This window comes from Gekko japonicus, unplaced genomic scaffold (assembly GCF_001447785.1).
Source record: "Gekko japonicus isolate JY-2015 unplaced genomic scaffold, Gekko_japonicus_V1.1 scaffold373, whole genome shotgun sequence".
NCBI lineage: Eukaryota > Metazoa > Chordata > Lepidosauria > Squamata > Gekkonidae > Gekko > Gekko japonicus.
Genome location: NW_015167542.1, coordinates 520,666 through 540,017, shown reverse-complemented (window position 1 = coordinate 540,017; position 19,352 = coordinate 520,666). Strand labels below are relative to the sequence as shown.

Sequence of the window (19,352 nt, the reverse complement as noted above, 5' to 3'; positions counted from 1 at the left end):
TCCATGTTATCCCCAGAACAACCCTAGGCCGAGAGTTTGTGACTGGCCCAAGTTGACCCAGCCTGCTTCTATGGCAGAGTGGGGATTTGAACCTGGGTCTCCCAGATCCTAGTCTGGAACTCTAACCACCAGTCAGCACTTCTGATAGTAATTGGGCTGCAGCATTCTGTAATGAAATACTTCCATATAACACTTTGTTAGAATCTGGTCCAAATACTGTAGTTTAGGTCGAAAGATCCTGGAGTGAGCTGAAGGCACTTCTACAAGTGCCCTTGTTTTTCTGTTTTCCCTTCTCAATGTAGCCCATTAGTACCCCTCTTTCCCCCAGGCTGCTTCTAAGGGTTGAGGGTGTGGCATTCCCACTTTCAGGTAGATAGAAGTGCCTTCTACTTGCGCATAGGGGATCTTTGGATCCAAGCCCTTTATGTCTATCCTATAGCAAAATCTCATTTGTTGACACTTCAGTTGTGACTGATTTGGGGGGGTGGTTTCTCACCTTTAATAGTTCTTCTCGGTTTAGGAGATTCTTGGAGCTGCGCTGTCATCTCCTTTAACATGCTACAAAGTCATCTATGCTCTTCCAATGCTGACTATTAAGGAAGATAAAGGTAAGTCTGTTGCATCTTTCTCTGCATCAGTTATAACTCATGCTGTGAGCTAATACTTTTCTTTGCATAGATCATTAGATTTATTGCAGGAGAGTACCTGTAATCTTTCTGTAGTCTGGATTCTGGAGACTGATTTGCAAAGGGCTGATGGTTGGATCATTTTGCTTTCTGTCAGGAGGTTTGCTTTCTGTCAGGAGGTTGGCTTAAAGCCTTTTAACTTTAAGAGTGCATGATATAAATACATTAATTAATATAATTGCCGTTTGATCCCGTTCCAAGTCTGATGATTTCTTCCAGATGTATTTTAAAAGATTTAACAACATCTCTGTATTAGTGTTGCCTGTTTTACTGTTTGTACTCCAGGCTTATATCTTTCCTCCCTTCTTTCCTCTGTGCAAATTGACCATTTGATCCTTTGAAGATTCCCCGCCCCCCGCCCCCCAACCTCAGTCCAGTTACCACCAGGGTTCCTTCAGCTGTCCTCCAGTTCCAACTTCGGAATCTGAGGAGGGAGCTGTCAAATGAGTGTGTCAGAAAACAGTGTTAAAAGAAGTATGAGGCTATGTTCTGGTTTTAATGGAATTATATGGTGCTTCAGCATGGGACTGTACAACAAGAGCTGTTCTTAGTTGCAATGTCCACAGCATAGACAAGCTAATAAAAGACATAGCCGTGCTTTTTTACTTGAGATACCTTTTTTGAAAATTTGCCTTTATTTTGGTGTCTTTTAATTTAAACATTTTAAATCAAAATATAAATAGGCTAACCTGTGCTTTTTTGACGTGTTTTTAAGGCACTGGAATCGTTATGAGTGTCCCATCTGATTCCCCAGATGATGCTGCAGCCTTCAGAGACATAAAGAAGAAACAGGTAAACTTCTTAAACCTTCATCTTCAATACTGTTTGCTCTTTTGCATTAAAAGGCAAGTGGGTTGATTTGTTTGTCATGGAGATTTCCATGGAGAACTTTTGTGGATAAAGTCAGACAGCTTTTATAGATGCCAACACCACCCTTATATTGTAGACATTTTCTAGTCGGGCCAATATCACTGAAGAACATAAGAGAAGCCGTGCTGGATCAGGCCAGTGGCCCATCCAGTCCAATACTCTGTGTCACACTGTGGCCAAAACCCAGGTGCCATCAGGAGGTCCACCAGTGGAGCCAGAACTCCAGAAGCTTTCACACTGTTGCCCCCCAAGCACCAAGAATACAGAGTATCACTGCCCCATACATAGTATTCCATCTATACATTGTGGCTGATAGCCACTGATGTACTTTTGCTCCATATGTTTATCCAGTCCCCTCTTGAAGCTGTCTATGCTTATGATAACATAACTTTAATTATTTAATGTGTCCATTGGATCTCATCTCCTGAGAAGTTAAGCAATTAGGCTAGTATATGGTCATCATTCTGAACAAGATCCCCACAGACAGGTATATTTTAGGCATTATGGCAGTGATATGGGAGCTTCATTTCTGATGTAGTTCACAGGGTTGTTAGGGTAAAAGGGAGAACTCTGTACCTTGGATGAAGGACGGGGTAAAAAAGTAATAGGCAGGTAACACAGAAAACCAGCTGTCATCTAGCTGGTCCATGGTCTTGGCTGCTAGCATCTTATATCTTGTCTGATTTGCCCATGTCAAATGCTGACATAATGGATTTATTGGGTGCAGTATGGTAAAAGGCAATGATAATGGGTAAAACTCGTTAGATAATGAAGAGGGTTTTTAAAATTTTCATGTTTCATTTCTAATTTCTCCACAGGCATTCCGAGCCAAGTATGGCATCAAAGATGAAATGGTCCTGCCATTTGAACCAGTGAGTGCAGCAAAGAATGATTGTGCATGATTTTGTCACAACTCTCATCTTCTATATATAGGCCTCTAGGGCATGCCTCTGCAGTTTCCCTAATGTTCATTGCCAAAGGCTGGTTTAGTTTTGAGAAGGTTGGGCAGTGGTAAGCAAGAGACTTATTTGTGAGGAAGAGGAGGCAGTCAGTGCATGTTGGTTGGTAGGACTCTAAGAAGATGAAAATGCGTTCCTTGACTGCTGAAAGATCTACCTGGACATTCCTGAAGAGAAGAGCTGTGTGAACTCATAGTGACTTAGAAGACTATCCCTTTCTTAATTTCTGATGTTAAGCATTGGCTGTGGTTCTGGGGTGGTGAGTGTAAAGGCACCTTCTGTTTTATCCTTTGTCCCATTACGAAGTATTTGCATTCAAAACAGGCTGCAACACTGAGGTCAGATAAATCAGATTCTTGGTCCGTCAAGGTAAGTATTATCTGGCAGTGGCTCTCCAGAGTCTCAGGCAGAGGTCTTACACTTCAACTGTTGCCTGGTTTTTTTAACTGGAGATGCTGGGGATTGAACCTGGGACCTTTTCCATGCAAAACAGAGGCTCTTCCCCCTCAACCACAGTGCCTCCCTACAACCCTTCCGGTTTATGAGACTGGAGTATGTGCGTCCATATGTGTTCATTTTCTCTGTGTTAGCCATGAGAATCAGCAACTTTTTAAAAATGGTGGGAGGATAGAAAGGTGAGATTCTTGGAGTTCTTCCAAACAAAGTTATTCTTTCATGCTGTTCGAATTCTTGCAGCAAGCAGTTTTCTGGTTTCTCCCCGTATCACATAATATACCTGTTGGTTTTAATTACTTTCAGGGCAGAGTTTACACATTAAGCAAATATGGGATTGGGGCTTAATGAAATTATGTGTTAGTGGTAAAGTGTGTGTGTGGGGGACATTTTTAGGGGAGAAAATGCCACTTGACCCCCGGCTTTGCTCATGTCATCCTCCAAGGCTGAAAATGAGCCTGGTTGGAAGAAAAATGACCTGAGAGGTGTGTGTGTGTGGGGGGAATAGGCAGGCTTAAGCTTTCCCACCTTGCTTGGATTCGCTTGTGAAAAGCAGCTCTTCTTTCTCGTTATTCAGCAGGCAGGGGAGGGGGCTGTACTTGTTAATACAATGACTAAGTTTGAGTCTGCAAGTAGTTCCTGAGGAAATGGGCATCCCCTGTCAGCCCCCAAACAAGCCAGCTTGGTATTTGGCTCTGACAATTCATCATGGAGCACAGCATATCCCACCAGCTTGGTGTTGTGCACTTTGTGTAACCTGCCTAGGTATTACCCAGGAAAACCTGATCACTGGATTGCCGTATATCCATCAGAAGGCAGTTTTGTGAAAGTAGGGCTCTTTAGTAGTCCCCCTTTGTCACACAAATGCAGCAGCAATAGAACATCTTTGTTACTATCAGTAAAATAATTTTCTGTTTTGTAATTTTTTTTAAAGGTTTGCACAGAACTGCTGTGGGAACTTGCTTCCTTACTAAAAAATGAATGTTGCATTTATGGTGACCCTGTAGGATTTTCAAGGCAAGAGACTTCATAGGCAGTTTGCCATTGCCTGCCTCTGTGTCATGACCCTGATGTTCACTGGAGGTCTCCTATGCAAATACTAGCCATGGCTGACCCTGCTTAGCTTCCAAGATCTTATGAAATTGGGCTAGCTTGGGCTATCTAGGTCAGGGCACCTGTTGTTACATGCTGCCTATATATATGCAAATAGTTTGGCAGGGGAAGTTGCTTTTGCAGAGCCCTTTGACCCACTGGAATGCTGGTCTGTGTCCCCCCCCCATTAAGCAGATGGCAGCTCTACTGCTGTACATCCCTAGCATAGCCAAGTGAGATCCAAAGGTTGCTGTTGCTTCCAATAGGTATTGGTCTGCCAAGAGGGCTGTGAAGCCAGTCAGGGTCATGAAATATATATGCTTGCGGGACTCCACTTGAAAGTCAGATCTGCCTATCTGTTTTGGAGCTTTGCTTTCGTGTAGGTGCTCTTTGCACGTTGCAGTTACAGAGGTGACAGTGGTGCTTGTGATGCAGGATTTAAAACTAGGTGTCCACTGGGTGACTTTTGGCACATGTTTTATGGCTCCTTCATAGAACATGGAGAGCCCCAATAATTTCAGGCAATCAATATTGAAGGAAAACTTTGTTAAGAAGCAACCAAAGCAAATCCTTGAGTCTTCTAATACTTGTGCTTTACCCATATGATGTGCAGGTTTAAGATTGTTCTATTCGGATGAACTTACTGCTTTTGCTTTATTTTCCCCCCTCTTGTGGTTCACATTCCAACCCATTAGGCTATGAGCAAGGCAGATACTGTTGATATACTTGGAAACCTATAGGGATTGAATTCCTCATAGGATGTTTTATTTGCTTGCACAATTGCTAACAAAGTGCTTTACTGTGCGATTTTATATTCTCAGGTGCCCATCATTGAGGTCCCTGGCTACAGCAACCTTTCTGCTCCGCTGATCTGTGATGAGCTGAAAATCCAGAGTCAAAATGACAGAGAAAAGCTGGCAGAAGCCAAGGAGAGACTATACCTGAAAGGATTTTATGAGGGAGTAAGGGAAAAAAAGTTAAGGTTTTTTAAAGGGTCTTAAGGGAGAAGTGAACGTGATTGGTTTTGTTTTTAACACATGTGAAGAACAGACCTAGGCCTCAGTGAGATGCACACAGTCAGTTTTGCTTTTTTGTCAGGGGGCTGAGAAAGAACTGCTCTGTAATTGGGCTGGTTGTGACTTGTGTGCTTCCTTCTGTTCAGCACATGACCTGACACACCTCATCATATATGGTATTGTTCTGCTACATACATACATACATATTAGACTTCTATACCGCTCCTTCCCGGAGGCTCGGAGCGGTTTTACACAGACATTTAATTGCCTAGCTAGGGCCACGATGCAAGGGGGAGGGTGAATGCCTTACCAGGCACCTACGCAGCAATGGTCTTCTTCTGTGTTCTTTTTTTTTTTTTTTTACATACAAGTGTTGTCCAATAAGCAGCTCTGGCAATAGCATACATTGTTTTTCTTTCTTTTTTTCTTTTCTCTATTCCAGAATTTAGTGTGCACACATTTATTCATGTAAGGAGTGTCCTTCTGTTGCATCCACTGATGCTTATACTGGATTGGGTCCAAAGAAGTGTGTGTAGAACAGCAATAGTGGTTATAATTTACTTATTTAAAATATTTACATCATGCACTTGTTATTGAAGGGTCTTCTGCAGTGCTATAAGTAAGAGGCTTTGTAACTACTTTCAGGCTTACAATGTGTAAGAACATGTTTTGAATTTAGTTTTGCTTTACTCTTGCAATGCTGGAGCATAATGTGTAAAATGCTTCTTCTGTGAGTGGAGGATATGCAGACAAGCACCTTTTAGATCAAACCCAATATCTTTACCAGCTCTCAGCATAAGATCTCTTGCAGACAGGGATGATCTCTGGTCTTGAATTAGCAAGGTATTTTTCATGCCCCCCCCTCCCCCGGCAGATGTGTCTCCTAAAGAATAGGAGCTTGTTTTCATCAGGCATCTAATCTAGAAATCTATTGCAGCTCTTCAAGAGACTATCCTTGGATAGATTTTGTCCCTTTATATTTAAGGTCATACAGCTATTCTCTAGTTTTAAGTCATGGGTTAATTCATGCAAGAAGTTTGTTTTAGCTTACAAATAGAGTTGAGATAAACTGAATTGACCCATTATTCAGTCAGGTGCTCTGACTTCCTTTCCTTCAGATTTTCCATTATTACTGTTACCCTACATTTCCAGTATTCCAGTGATTAATCATAATGTCCTCCTTTTCTCTGTGCTGTGCCTTCCTAAGATCCACGTCTTCATCCTCTCTGCAGTTTCAATAGTTCTCTTTAATTGGGAGGAAGAATTTAGTTTTCCTCTGTAGAAGCAACTTTGCTCCCTGATCGTTTTATGAAAAGAATTAGATCCATGTCTCATTTGCCTTGCAAGAAGTAAAACCTCTGTTCCTTTAAAAATTATTGTGTTTAGTTAGGTTTGTGGAAATGGACTTGCAGGCATTTTCTGGAGGAAAGGGGAGGGGAAACAGATGCTAAAATTCTGAAACAAATCTGCAGTGATTTGTCTTTTCAGGTAATGTTGGTGGATGGATTCAAAGGCCAGAAAATCCAGGATGTCAAGAAACTCATTCAGAAGATGATGGTAGACAATGTGGGTAGTGGTTGGTACTAGTTTTTGAGATTATATGGTAAATTTCACAACCCCATTTTGCTGCCTTGTTTCTAGCGTTCTGGCCACATGACATGAAACAGCACTAAATCAAGTACTTTGATTTTGGTGTAAAATAAATTATTACACAATCTGTCAATCAGAGAGGATGGTACTTGGTATCCTGCAGAACTGTCCATTTTCTTTTGTGAACTAATCTATTAAAGCTTGCTCACCAAAGGCAAGCTTGTGTGACTCTGACAGATCTTTTATGGTGGAGAAGAGGGGTGCATGACACTGCTGAAGGTGACAGACTGCAGTAACATTGTGGTCCCTAAAATCTTGTATCTAGAACTTTGGAAACAAAAGAGCTTCTTTACTCCAGTAACCCTGCGTTCTGAATTCATAGAATATGATAGTTTATCTATAGTACTTACACATTTCTTTCACAAGAGGGCAGTGAAAGTGCTGTGAGTCCTGACTTCTCTCTTGATTTCTTGGCACCATGGATCTTTAAGCCATTCATCATTGTGGAATTGGTTGATGTTTCATATCCATCTTAATTCTTCATTGTGGGCAGTCCTCATGATGTACAAACTTGAGCTTTGTAATATATCTTTTAAATGCATGTAATGGTTATTAGTGCCCACCTACACATGGGAAAATTTAGGCACTGGCTAAAAACCACATCGTGTGGGTTTGAGATTTGTACCTGCAGTCCTGCCTAATTTACCAGCCAGAACACTAGAGCATAAGTTGGGAAAGTTAGAAGGCTGAGTAAGAATTCAGGATTTGCATGGCAAATCTACTACCTTAATAAGTTAATAATGAATCTTTATTCAGGAAACTCGCTGCGTGTTAAAATAAACAATATGGGGCAGTTATCCAACCCTAACGTACCCAAAGATTGCACCACATCTATTCAATTTATATCTAAATGACTTCGTCCCAGGTTTGCAAAACATACCCACTTGTGCACCGTGTGTGGGAAACCGACCAGTGCCTGCCCTGCTGTATGCTGATGACCTTGTCTTATTATTGAGAACTCGGATTGGCCTAAAACATGCCACAAATGCATTTATTTCCTACTGTAATGAAGAGCTGCTGGAGATAAATGAAGATAAACCCAAAATTATGGTTTTCACAAAATCAACAAGAAGATCAAACAAAAGATGGAAAATCGGAAGGTACAAATTACAACAGGTCAATGAATTCAGATATCTAGGAATTGTTTTCCAGCTGAACTTATCATGGTCCAAGCACATTAAATATCTTAAACAGAAAGCTGACCTAACCTTACTAGCCTTGAAGAAGTTTTTCTACATCCAAGGAGCACAATATGTGCCAGCGTTCCTGAAAGCATACAAGATCTTAATACTACCGTGCATACTATACAGTTCCCAGATCTGGTTCTTAGGTCCAACAGAACAACTTGAAAAACTACAGCAAGCCTTCTTCCATAAAATATTAACTTTACCACCATGCATCACTTCTGCAGTCATAAGGCTTGAGTTAGGCCTCCCAAGAATCTCAACTCTGATCTGGAGGGCCATAGTTAGTTACAATTATCGACTGTTAAATGCTGAAAGCCTTCCAACCTTTACCATACTGGCAGAACATGAACATTGCTGGTCAAAATGGAATGATGTTGTAGATGCGAAAATAAGACAACTGGGCTTAAGGAAGACAGAGAATTTAACAAAAAGAAGACAAACACTACTCACAGAAAAGTTGCTCCAAAATGATTGGGAATGCCCTTGAAACAGATGCTAGACGAAAATGCTCCCCACTTCATCTAGGAATTAAATATTCCACTAAATTTGACCTGCCTCTCTACTTAAACATGTTGACCATTCCAAAATTGAGGCGGTCATATATGATTGCACGCTGCAATGCGTTTCCAACAGCTCAGATGAAAGGCCATTTTCTCAAGACCCCTCTGGACCAGCACTATTGTGACTGTCCTTTGATAAAACTTGACTTGCTGTGTCATGTTTTCTTCTATTGTCCAAAACATGCAACAGCAAGAGAAAGATTCTTAAGAAAATGGCTGTCGAAATATTCATCTTTTCCTGATGCATCAAGATTAAGGCTACTTCGGAGCAGCCTCTGCCAAAATTGCATCATGGGTGTGGCAAATTTCTGTTTTACTGTTCTTTTAAATTCCTATTTTTTTCTTTTTTAAAATAGTGTATGGTCTATGGGCTACTAAACCTTAGATAAACTATGATGATGACCAATGTTCCCTCTAAGCTGTGGAGTCTTGTGAGCAAAAATTCTACTTTGTGAGCTACCGGCATCAAAACTGTGAGCGAGTGATTTGGCTACTGCAGGAATTAGTTTGCTCTGGAGCCCCCCTTCCTGAGTGAAGGCAAAAATGTGTGAGCCGGAGGCTAAAAAACTGTGAGCGATTTCACACTAACTCAGCTTAGAGGGAACACTGATGATGACTACCTCAGTCCCTAAACGTCCCTTTAGTTATCATGGCTGAGTAATTCCTATTGCTTCCCTTTTTTTCAGAGTGAAGCAATTATTTATATGGAGCCAGAGAAGCAAGTTATATCTAGATCTGCAGATGAGTGTGTGGTGGCTCTCTGCGACCAGTGGTAAGTTAAAAATTAAGCATAGCTTAATTAGCCCCGTGGCTTTTTTAATGTCTGATTTTTGGCATATTAGATTTTTTTAAAATCTGATTTTAGGTACTTGGACTATGGTGAAGAAAATTGGAAGCAACGGGCTTTTGAATGTTTGAAGATGCTCGAGACGTAAGTTTATTGTTTTTTTTAAAATAACACCATTCTTCCAAGGAGTTCCAGTGGTTCTCCCGTCCTCTATTTTGTACTCAACCTTGCACAGCAGATTTGGTTGAGAAATTGACAGGTTCAAGGTCATTCAGTGAGCTTTTTGTCAGAGTGGGAATCTGAACCTAGATCTCTTCAGTCTGATAGTTTAACCACTAGACCACACTGGCTCTCTTGTAAGGAGTAGGGAAGGTGTGGGCAGTACCGAATCAGGAGAGAAAAGAAATATTTATGTTCTGCCTTTTCCAGATTTTGTGAAGAAACAAGAAGAAATTTTGAAGCCTCTCTAAACTGGTTGCAGGAACATGCCTGTTCAAGGACATATGGCTTAGGTATGGAGAGTAAAAGTTTTCTGTCTTATTTTTTCTTTTTTAACAGGACTCTTTAATTTTTTAATCAGATATTTTTACAGAATACATTTTGTGGTTGGCACATAGTGGGACAATAAGTACAGAAAATAATTACCTGTGAGTTTACATTAGGGCAGTGCTCAGTTTTTCCTGAAGAAGCACCTTCTAACAGTTTATAGTATTGCAATGGGGGTATTAATTTGGAATGGTATGACAAACCCCTGTCACTTCCCAACTCCCAGGCAGATTTTCCCACCCAAAATATTTTTAACTCCCCTCAGTGACTGAGCAACCCTTCAGTAGCATGTATTTCTTCTCTGTTTTATAAGCTTTAACTGTCCCACCCTGTCACAGTTATTAGTTTAGGCTCAAGACCCAGCATAGGAACTAGAGGGAATACAGGAGCTGTCTTATTTTAAAATACCCTCATGAAATGGCACGTGAAGCAAAATTAACATTCAAACAGAATAAAGATTTCAAAAACAGGCAGGGAATATATAAATATGAGGATTCAAGATATAGAAGTTTCTGAGGTAAAACTTTCAAATATATATACAGAATTGAGGGTTTTTTTTGAACAAACAAGAGAGTGTTGTAGCTTATTATATATTTCAACTGTTACACAGAATCTTCAATATAGTTTTTTACAGAATAGCTTTGTCTTAGTGCTTCTAGGTTTCCCCCTTCAGAGATCTAGGTTTTCCCTTTTGATATTATAGCTTTTCACCAGTGTTCCCTCTAAGCTGAGTTAGTGTGAGCTAGCTCACAGCTTTTTAGTCTCTGGCTCACACATTATTGTCTTAGCTCAGGAAGGATGGCTCCGGAGCAAATTAATTTATGCAGTAGCCAAATTGCTCGCTCACAGCTTTAATGCCAGTAGCTCACAAAGTAGAATTTTTGCTCACAAGACTCCACTGCTTAGAGGGAGCATTGCTTTTCACTATCTTCTGGGGTGTCTAAGCTCTTCCCCTTTTATCACAGACCAGGGTTCTCTTCCTTACTCCTTTCTACTGGCTAGAAGTTATTCTTCTTGTCCCTATGAAACAATAATGCCTTTTCCTGTTTGGCTTGTCTGGGAGTTCTCTCTGACTCCTCAAATCTCCTGCCAGATTCCTCTTCCAGTACTATATGTCTTCATAAAGCAGTGTTGTAGCTTTCTTGACTGAGAATCTGAATCCTCCCTCAGAGTAGTTTTAGCATATCTCAGACAATGGAGTCCCTCTTCTTCTCTCTATAGAAGTACTTTTCTGACAATTCCCTGACAGAAATCACTGACTCCCAAAGTCTCTTCCCTCAGAAACCAAACCCTTTGGCTACTGATCCGGTTTAGATTTCAGACAAAGACCAAAAGGTGTGAATCAAAAAGTGAATGAATCTTTTCCCTCCAGAACAGCTGTTTTATTTCCTCTCTAAGCTGATGCTGGCCAATCAGAGAGTGAGTAGAGCAGCCAATCCCAAATCTCTTCTTTCCAGGGAAGATTAACTCGTAACCTCCCTGACTCTCTGTCCCAAGCAGCATTTTAAAACCTGCTTTGTCTTGCAATCCGTCACAAACTGATTGAGGGTGGAGTTCATCCATGTGACTTCACAATGAAGAGTTTGCATTCCTTTTGTGTTATCCATCTAAGTAGTGTCCAGACCTTTTTTTCTTTCAAAGATGGTGATTCATACAAAAATGGTGAATTACTAACATAATACATGCAGAGACTCTGTAATTACCAAAGCAAGTGCCTGATGAGCTGTGTCAACTAAGAAGTTTAAGAACTATAAACTCAGCAATTCACTCTCTCCCCCCACCCCCGTAAAGCCTGGAGGTTGGTATGCTCTTTTGTGCTTTGTAATGAACATGCTTTGTCATTCTGTAGGAACTCGATTGCCTTGGGATGAGCAGTGGTTGATAGAGTCTCTCTCTGACTCTACTATCTACATGGCTTACTATACAGTTGCTCATCTACTGCAAGGAGACAATCTCCGTGGACAAGGAGAGTCCCCATTAAAGATTAGGTAAGAAGGGGAAGGAAAGAATACTGTGGTGTTTGGGTTTTTCCCCCATTCTTGGAACTAGTCAGCTCTATACTTCATATAACAATGAAGACAAAGATAAGCCCCAATAGTAACACCTCAGTTTGTGTTTGTGTGGCAGGTGGGGAGGCAGAATGACAGTGGACACTCTCATAATTTGAGGTTGCATATGAATCTCTTTTCAGTGCAAAGTTGAGGAAGTGGGGGTCATGCAAATTGATTGATATTCATATCATTTCTGATGTCTCAGGGAACTAGGAAAATTATTGAGAGGGGTGCCAGTTGGCTAGCAGTTTCTTGCTGCCTCTCTGTACATAGTCCTAAATAGGCAAGATCAGCAATCCTGCCAATTGTGCACCCCTCATTTTACATACAGTAACCTTTTCTGTGTTTTCATGGACTTGAAGGCTATTGTTACAGAAAGAAAGCATTATTTCGGTGGACATGTACTAAAGCTAAAAAATATTGGATACAAATACATACAGCTATTCAGAAGATTTTAAAGATTGATATACAGCTGAAACCAGAGACATTTTTGTTGGGTGTGACTAATGGACAGTTAGAAAAAAACACATGGAACTTTATTTTTGTATATGACAGTGGTGGCAAGATTATTATATGCTCAGAAATGGAAATCTTCAATATTACCTACAATAGAAGAATGGCTGGTAAAGATGGTGGAACTTGCAGAGATGGCCAAACTTACTCTTTTGATTAGGGAAAAGACATCTACATTTATTGCTAACTGGAAGCTCCTTATAGACTTTTTCCGTGGAACAGAAAAAGATGAATTGGTGATTTATAGTTTTGGAGAATAAGAGAGAATAAGATTATAGATAAAGATAATAGATAAAGAGAGCTCTATTATGTAGAGAAGGTAATTAGAGAATTAGGTAGTGTCAGTCGTAGACAAAGACTGAAAGATATCCCCTTATTTTCATTCTATTTTTTAGGTTTTTCTTATCTCCTTTTTTATTCTACACTTTGTGCTTTTTGTCCCCCCCCCCCCTTTTAAATGTATGTTGGTTATTTCAAGGCACTTTTTCATGATAATGGAATTTCAGCTTCTGGCTTCCAACAGTAGTGTCTCCTGCAAAGTTATGACTAGTCAACTATGCTGTAGAAAGTTGGGAGCACCTGTTCTCTTTGCTTCAAAACGTCTGAACCGGTTTTGATGGTTCAATTAAGTGCCCTTAAGTTATGGTAACTCTTACCAATCAGTTGCAATATAAATTTGGGGGATCTCTGTGACGTGGTAAAACCACATTCAGAAAAGAGGTTTGAGCAGGACAATTAAAGTGGAGAAGTGGCTGAGATTATTTTTCATGCAGCGACATTTATTTTCGAAGTAGCCGTAGTGTGCCTGATGCTTCTGACTGAGCTGCCCGGTGGCTGTGTCTGTCTTGAAAGATGGGGATGAATGCCTCGGGACTGCCTCTCTCAGTATACCCCTGGAAGAGTGTTGCACTCTGGGAATAAGAACTGTCTGGTGGTCTCCGGCCTGAGAGATCCGGCTGTCCTGAACTAGGGCCAGGGCTTTTTTGGCCCTGGCCCCGACCTGGTGGAATTCTCTGCCTGAAAATATCCTTGCCTTGTGGGATTTACTATCTTTCCACAGGGCAATGCAAGGCAGAAATGTTACACCAGGCATTTGGTTGAAGACAGCGACAGGACAGTATAAAATCTGGCAGTCTCTCACACACACACCACCCTTTACGCACATCCCCCGGTGGCTTGTGGAATTTAAAATCTTCCGCCGTATTGGAAAGTGTATTGTTTTATTTGTTGATATAAGTATAGGTATTTTAATGTTGGTTTTAACTGCATCATTTATTGTGCTTGTTCTGTTGTAAGCCTCCCTGAGCCCTGCTTGCAGGGAAGGGGGGGGGGCTAATAAATCTAATTTAATAAGTAAATAATAAGTAACTAAATTTTTTGCTTGGCCAGTCACTATGCTCTTTAGTTCTGCCCTGATGTTCAGATCAAAGGATGTAGCTATTGAAGTGCATGCAATGCAGATCTTTACTTGAATTTGTTTTTCTTCAGTGTGGAGTCTTAACCTCTGTTTTATTTTGGAAATTCACTTAATCCCCTTGAGTTGTTCAGCCAATCAATTGCACTAACAATATGTCAAAAATTACATGTACAACTGCAGGCCAGAAAGACTTTAGAATGAACCATCACTCAATTAGCACGTGGATCTTAATTTTTCCTACTTGTTGCCATTCACTGATAGAGATAGTTGGCAGTCTCTTCTCTGTCCACCAGGAGGCATCATCACTCAATGTGTGAATCTTCGTTTTCAATGCAGTAAAATTTACTTTTTTGTTTTACTTATTAAAAGATATATACCTCTCCATTCCCTTTGGTTCAGGGCACTTTTCAAGTAATAATTATAACATTACAAATGAAAATCAAATCAAATAAAAAACCCAAATAGCTCCCCCATTCTGTTTTTCGTATTCCATCAAGTGCTTTGACAAACAAACGAGCTTTGCCGCACCACCTAAGGATCTCCCCAGCTAGGAGCTCTCCTCCTAGCTGGGGAGCCCGTTCCACAGAGTGGGAGCTGCAGTGGAAAAGGCCTGGGCTCTGGTTGGTGCCAGGCAGGCCACCCTTAGTACAGCCAGTAGGTAGCAGCCTGAAGTCTGTAGCTTGTGCACAGGAACATATGGGAGGAGGTAGTCCTTCAGTTACGTGGGCCCCCAGCTGCGAAGGGCTTTAAAGGTCATAACTGGCACCCTGAATTAAACTCAGAAGCAAGCTGGCAGCCAGTGTAGCTGTTTTAAATATGTGCCAATTCGGCCCTGACAGTAGACAGTAATCAGGCTGCAACATTCTTCACCAGCTGCAGTTTCTGGGGTGTCTTCAAGGGCAGCCTAATATCAAGTGGATTGCAGTAATCCAACCATTAAGTTACAAAGCATGCATTGGATACATTTGAGGAATTAAAACATTGGTAAGCCAGATGCAGCTGATGGAAGGTGCTCGTGGCCACTGCCACCCACTTGCTTTCAGGCAGCAAGTTCCTAACCTGCTCTGCAAAAGCCAGCTCCCCCTCCATCCAGGACAAGAGGATTCCTCCAAAGCATCAGCCTTCCTGACCGTCATCACTTCTCTCTTGTCTGGCTCCGCTTCAGTTTATTCTGCCGTAGCCACCTGACTGCTTAATGCTGTATTGGCTGTGTTCCTCAGAGTGTTTCCAAATATTGCAGTTGCCATTAAAAAGGACTTTAAATGTCTGATATTTAAACACTCCAAATTATTGCAAAGCTGAGATGGCCGCTGGAGATTTCCTTGTGTGTGAACTTTATTCTAATGGTCAAGGTTGGTACTAGGGCCACTGGGGGCGGCAGACCAGGTTCAGAATTGCATGGGGGGACTTGTAGGTGATTTGTTGCGGGAACAAGCGTGTTGTTCTGAGTCTTAACATAGTGTGCTGAATGTGGGTGGTGTATTTGTGTAGTTCATACAAAGGTAATATTCATACAGCGGTTTTCAGTTTGAGGAGTCAAGGGATAATCTCTGTGTGCCACTTAACATTGTCTATCTTCCAGTAAGTTTCGTATCCACTTCCTCATTTTTATCACAGTCTTTTAAGCAGCTTTCAATTTAACTATATCTTATCTATTTGGAATGTTTCTAGAATTCCTAAAGTTGGTTTTTTGCTAGATTTCAGCTTTCAACTTGTTTTTAGTGTAGATTTTTTTAAGTGCAGGGAAGATGGGAAAAGCAAGGAAATTCATGAAACGTAGGGGAGATATGACCCACCATGTGTAAATGACGGACTCAGTCAGATGAAATACAGAGGCCAAGTAGTGTATGCTTTGTTAACATAAGGGTAGATGTCTGTTTAGCATGACAGATCCTTAAAAGTAACTTTCACTGTATCTCCCTCGTATTTTTTCTCTTGATGTTACATATAGACCAAATCAGATGTCGAAAGAAGTTTGGGACTACATCTTCTTTAAGAATGCTCCATTCCCTGCAACAAAAATCCCGAAGGAAGCGCTGGATAAACTAAAGCAAGAGTTTGAGTTTTGGTATCCTGTGGATCTGCGAGCTTCTGGCAAGGACCTTGTTCCAAATCACTTGTCCTACTATCTCTATAACCACGTGGCCATGTGGCCAGATCAAAGGTTGGTTTGAAATAAAACCAAGACCATTAAAGTGTGTTTTCTCAGATGTATTTATAGAAATAGCCACTCCCCCCCCCCCCAAGAGTTGAGTACAATGCAGGAGTCATTCCTGGTACGTTATGCCATATAACTGACCGGACCTTGAGTCCAAGCATCAACTAATTTGGAGCATTATTTCTCTCATATTCTGTTAATGTTCTGTTGGTGTGTATTTAGGCCATTTTTTTAAGCTTTAACACATATGCTGAATCACTTGTGATATTTAAGGATATTGCTTTTTTAGAAGCATGCCCCTGTCTGTCTAAAACCAGATGCTTGGTTTAACAGTAACTATTAAAAACTGTTTTTGTCATCTAATGCAGAGAAAAATGGCCTCTAGCTGTGAGAGCAAATGGACATCTCCTTCTGAATTCAGAGAAGGTACAACATTTTATTTTGTCTGTATTACAGATTTGTGATGGTTAGACCTAACAGAGAGGCCAATCTTATTCCTGTTTCAGAAATCTTTCAATGGTCACACTTTTCACTGCACAGTCTTTTAGTGGCATTCATCCAAGCACACAGTTCCAAAGGCTTAAGGGCATTCACATTTTCAGAAGGGGAGGTGGCCTTTTTTTGCTAAACACCTCCCCCCCCCAGACCTCCTGCTTTGCCTCCTTTTCTTCAGGACATGCTGACCCCCATGAATGAAAGTGAAGATGGCTGAGTGTCAGTGGGGACTACCAAGAATTAGAAGCTTGAAAGTTCTCTTTCAGGAGTTCTCCTGATTATTGGATGCACATTGGTATATTGAAACACCTGATTTCCACTTGCTTTCCATTTTACTACCTTTCCAAGGAGAAAATGTAGTGCCCAAGGATTTACACGTTTTGATTAACCATCTTGACAACTAAATCTTATTTTTCTTTCAAGAGTTTATTAAAATCTTCGCTGTCTCTCTGTGACCAGTAAATATCTCAGTAATAGTTTGAAGGACAGTTTATCTGCTACATTTTACCTTGCCCTTCAAGTTACCTCAATGCCCCACATACATGGTTCTCCCCTCATTTTGTCAACACAATAGCCATTTGAGGTAGGTTAGACTGAGGGAAGAGCAGCTGGCCCGGGTTCACCCAGTTAGCTACAGGGCCAAGTGGGGATTTGCACTTAGGTCTTCCCAGTCCTGGTCTGAAATTCTAATTCTTATGCCACGTATAGTAAACGCTCTTTAATTGTAATCTGTCATGGAGCACTTGATCTTACCTTTAGAACCCAGCATTACTTAGCAGTGTAGATAGGATCCAGAGGGAGTGTCTTCCATTTTAGCCTAAATCATCAGACGATGGATGAGACGATGGTGTAGGGGGGAAGGGTTCAGGTTTGTTAGGCACTGGGATACTTTTTAGAACAAGAGGGAGCTGTACAGGCGAGACGGTCTCCACTTGTCCCGAGAAGGAACCAGGCTGCTGGCACTTAAAATCAAAAAGGTGGCAGAGCAGCTTTTAAACTAAATATTGGGGGAAAGCCGACAGGAGATGAAAAGTCTCTGGTTCGGGTTGGCTCATCTGAGAGAGGTGAGGGGGTACCGGTTGCTTTTCTACAGGGAGGTGGATTGAAATTGTCCACAGAGGCCATGGCTGGTGACATGGACTGCCGGACAACGACTCGAGATAGCAAGAGGAAGGATGCAGGCTTAACTTGTAAGGGAAATTACAGCTGTTTCTATACAAATGCTAGAAGTGTCCGAGGTAAAATCGGGGAGTTGGAGTGCTTGGTGTCGGAGGGAAAAATAGACATTGTGGGTATTTCTGAAACTTGGTGGGATGAGGAAAATCAGTGGGACACAGTGATTCCCGGTTATATATTATATCGGAAGGATAGGGGGGGAAGGGTTGGAGGTGGGGTAGCTCTGTATGTCAGAGAGGGTATAAAGTCTAGAAAGATTGAGAGGCTAAGTGAATTGGATTCGCTTCTGGAAGTTCTATGGGTTGAAATAGGGGGGCCAAAAGGAAACTTAACACTGGGAGTTTGTTATCGCCCACCAGATCAAAAGATAGAGGAGGATTATAAAATGATGAATGCCTTAAAGATAGCAACTAGACAAAAACACTGTGTAATAATAGGTGATTTTAACTACCCACACATTGATTGGGTCAATATGTGTTCTAGCCGGGAAAAAGAGATTGAGTTTCTAGACACTCTAAATGACTGTGCTATGGAGCAGATGGTCACGGAACCTACCAGGGGAGAGGCGATCCTTGATTTGGTCCTAAGTAACACTCAAGACCTGGTGAGAGATGTAAAAGTGATTGCACCGCTTGGAAACAGTGATCATAATGTTGTTGAGTTCATCATTTGTACAAATAGAGAATTGGCCAAAAAGACTCACACAACCATTTTTAACTTTAAAAGGGGTAATTTCTCTGATATGAGGGGACACGTGGGGAGGAAACTGAAAGGAAAAGTAGAAAGGGTCAAAACAATTGGGGAAGCTTGGGATCTATTTAAAACTACGATCCTAGAAGCTCAAAAAATATATATTCCGCAGGTTAGGAAAGGCACAAACAGGTATAGGAAAAAGCCTGCATGGTTAACAAACAGAGTAATGGAGGCTGTAAAAAGTAAAAAGAATTCCTTTAAGCAGTGGAAAGCTAGTCACAGTGAGGCTGATAAAACGGAACACAGGCTATGGCAAATAAAATGCAAGTCTGAGGTCAGGCAGGCAAAAAGGGAATATGAGGAGCATATAGCAAAAAACGTAAAAACCAACAATAAAACTTTCTTCAAATACATTAGAAACAGGAAACCAGCCAGGGAGGCAGTGGGGCCCTTGGACGACCAAGGGGTAAAAGGAGTATTGAAGGATGATAGGGAAATGGCTGAGAAGCTAAATGCATTTTTTGCCTCCGTCTTCACTGTGGAAGATGAGAAGTGCTTGCCCACTCCAGAACCACTGATTTCAGGAGGGGTGTTGAAAGACCTGAGTCAGATTGAGGTGACGAGAGAGGAGGTCCTAAAACTGATAGACAACTTAAAAACTGAAAAATCACCAGGCCCAGATGGCATACATCCGAGAGTTCTGAAAGAACTCAAATGTGAACTTGTAGATCTCCTGACAAAGATATGTAATCTTTCCTTAAAATCTGCCTCCATTCCTGAGGATTGGAAGGTAGCTAATGTCACTCCCATCTTTAAAAAGGGTTCCAGAGGAGATCCGGGAAATTACAGGCCAGTCAGTCTGACGTCGATACCGGGTAAATTGGTGGAAACCATTATTAAGGAAAGAATTAGTAGGCACATAGATGAACAAAACCTATTGAGGCAGACTCAGCACGGTTTCTGTAAGGGAAGATCTTGTCTCACTAACCTGTTAGTGTTCTTTGAGGGGGTGAACAAACATGTGGACAAGGGGGATCCAATAG

At 41.3% G+C, this 19,352-nt stretch overlaps 1 protein-coding gene across 1 annotated transcript in view; it reads left to right on the top strand.

Moving 5' to 3' along the window:
* Positions 1-19,352, top strand: part of LARS (leucyl-tRNA synthetase) — a 68,678-nt gene that overhangs the window by 19,713 nt on the left and 29,613 nt on the right. Inside the window, exons 11-21 of the mRNA XM_015413611.1 lie at positions 521-608; positions 1,402-1,478; positions 2,375-2,428; positions 4,882-5,022; positions 6,565-6,642; positions 9,160-9,245; positions 9,339-9,404; positions 9,690-9,772; positions 11,656-11,794; positions 15,739-15,951; positions 16,314-16,371. Of these exons, the coding sequence (XP_015269097.1) occupies positions 521-608; positions 1,402-1,478; positions 2,375-2,428; positions 4,882-5,022; positions 6,565-6,642; positions 9,160-9,245; positions 9,339-9,404; positions 9,690-9,772; positions 11,656-11,794; positions 15,739-15,951; positions 16,314-16,371 (1,083 nt within the window). The remainder of the gene's footprint in view (positions 1-520; positions 609-1,401; positions 1,479-2,374; positions 2,429-4,881; positions 5,023-6,564; positions 6,643-9,159; positions 9,246-9,338; positions 9,405-9,689; positions 9,773-11,655; positions 11,795-15,738; positions 15,952-16,313; positions 16,372-19,352) is intronic.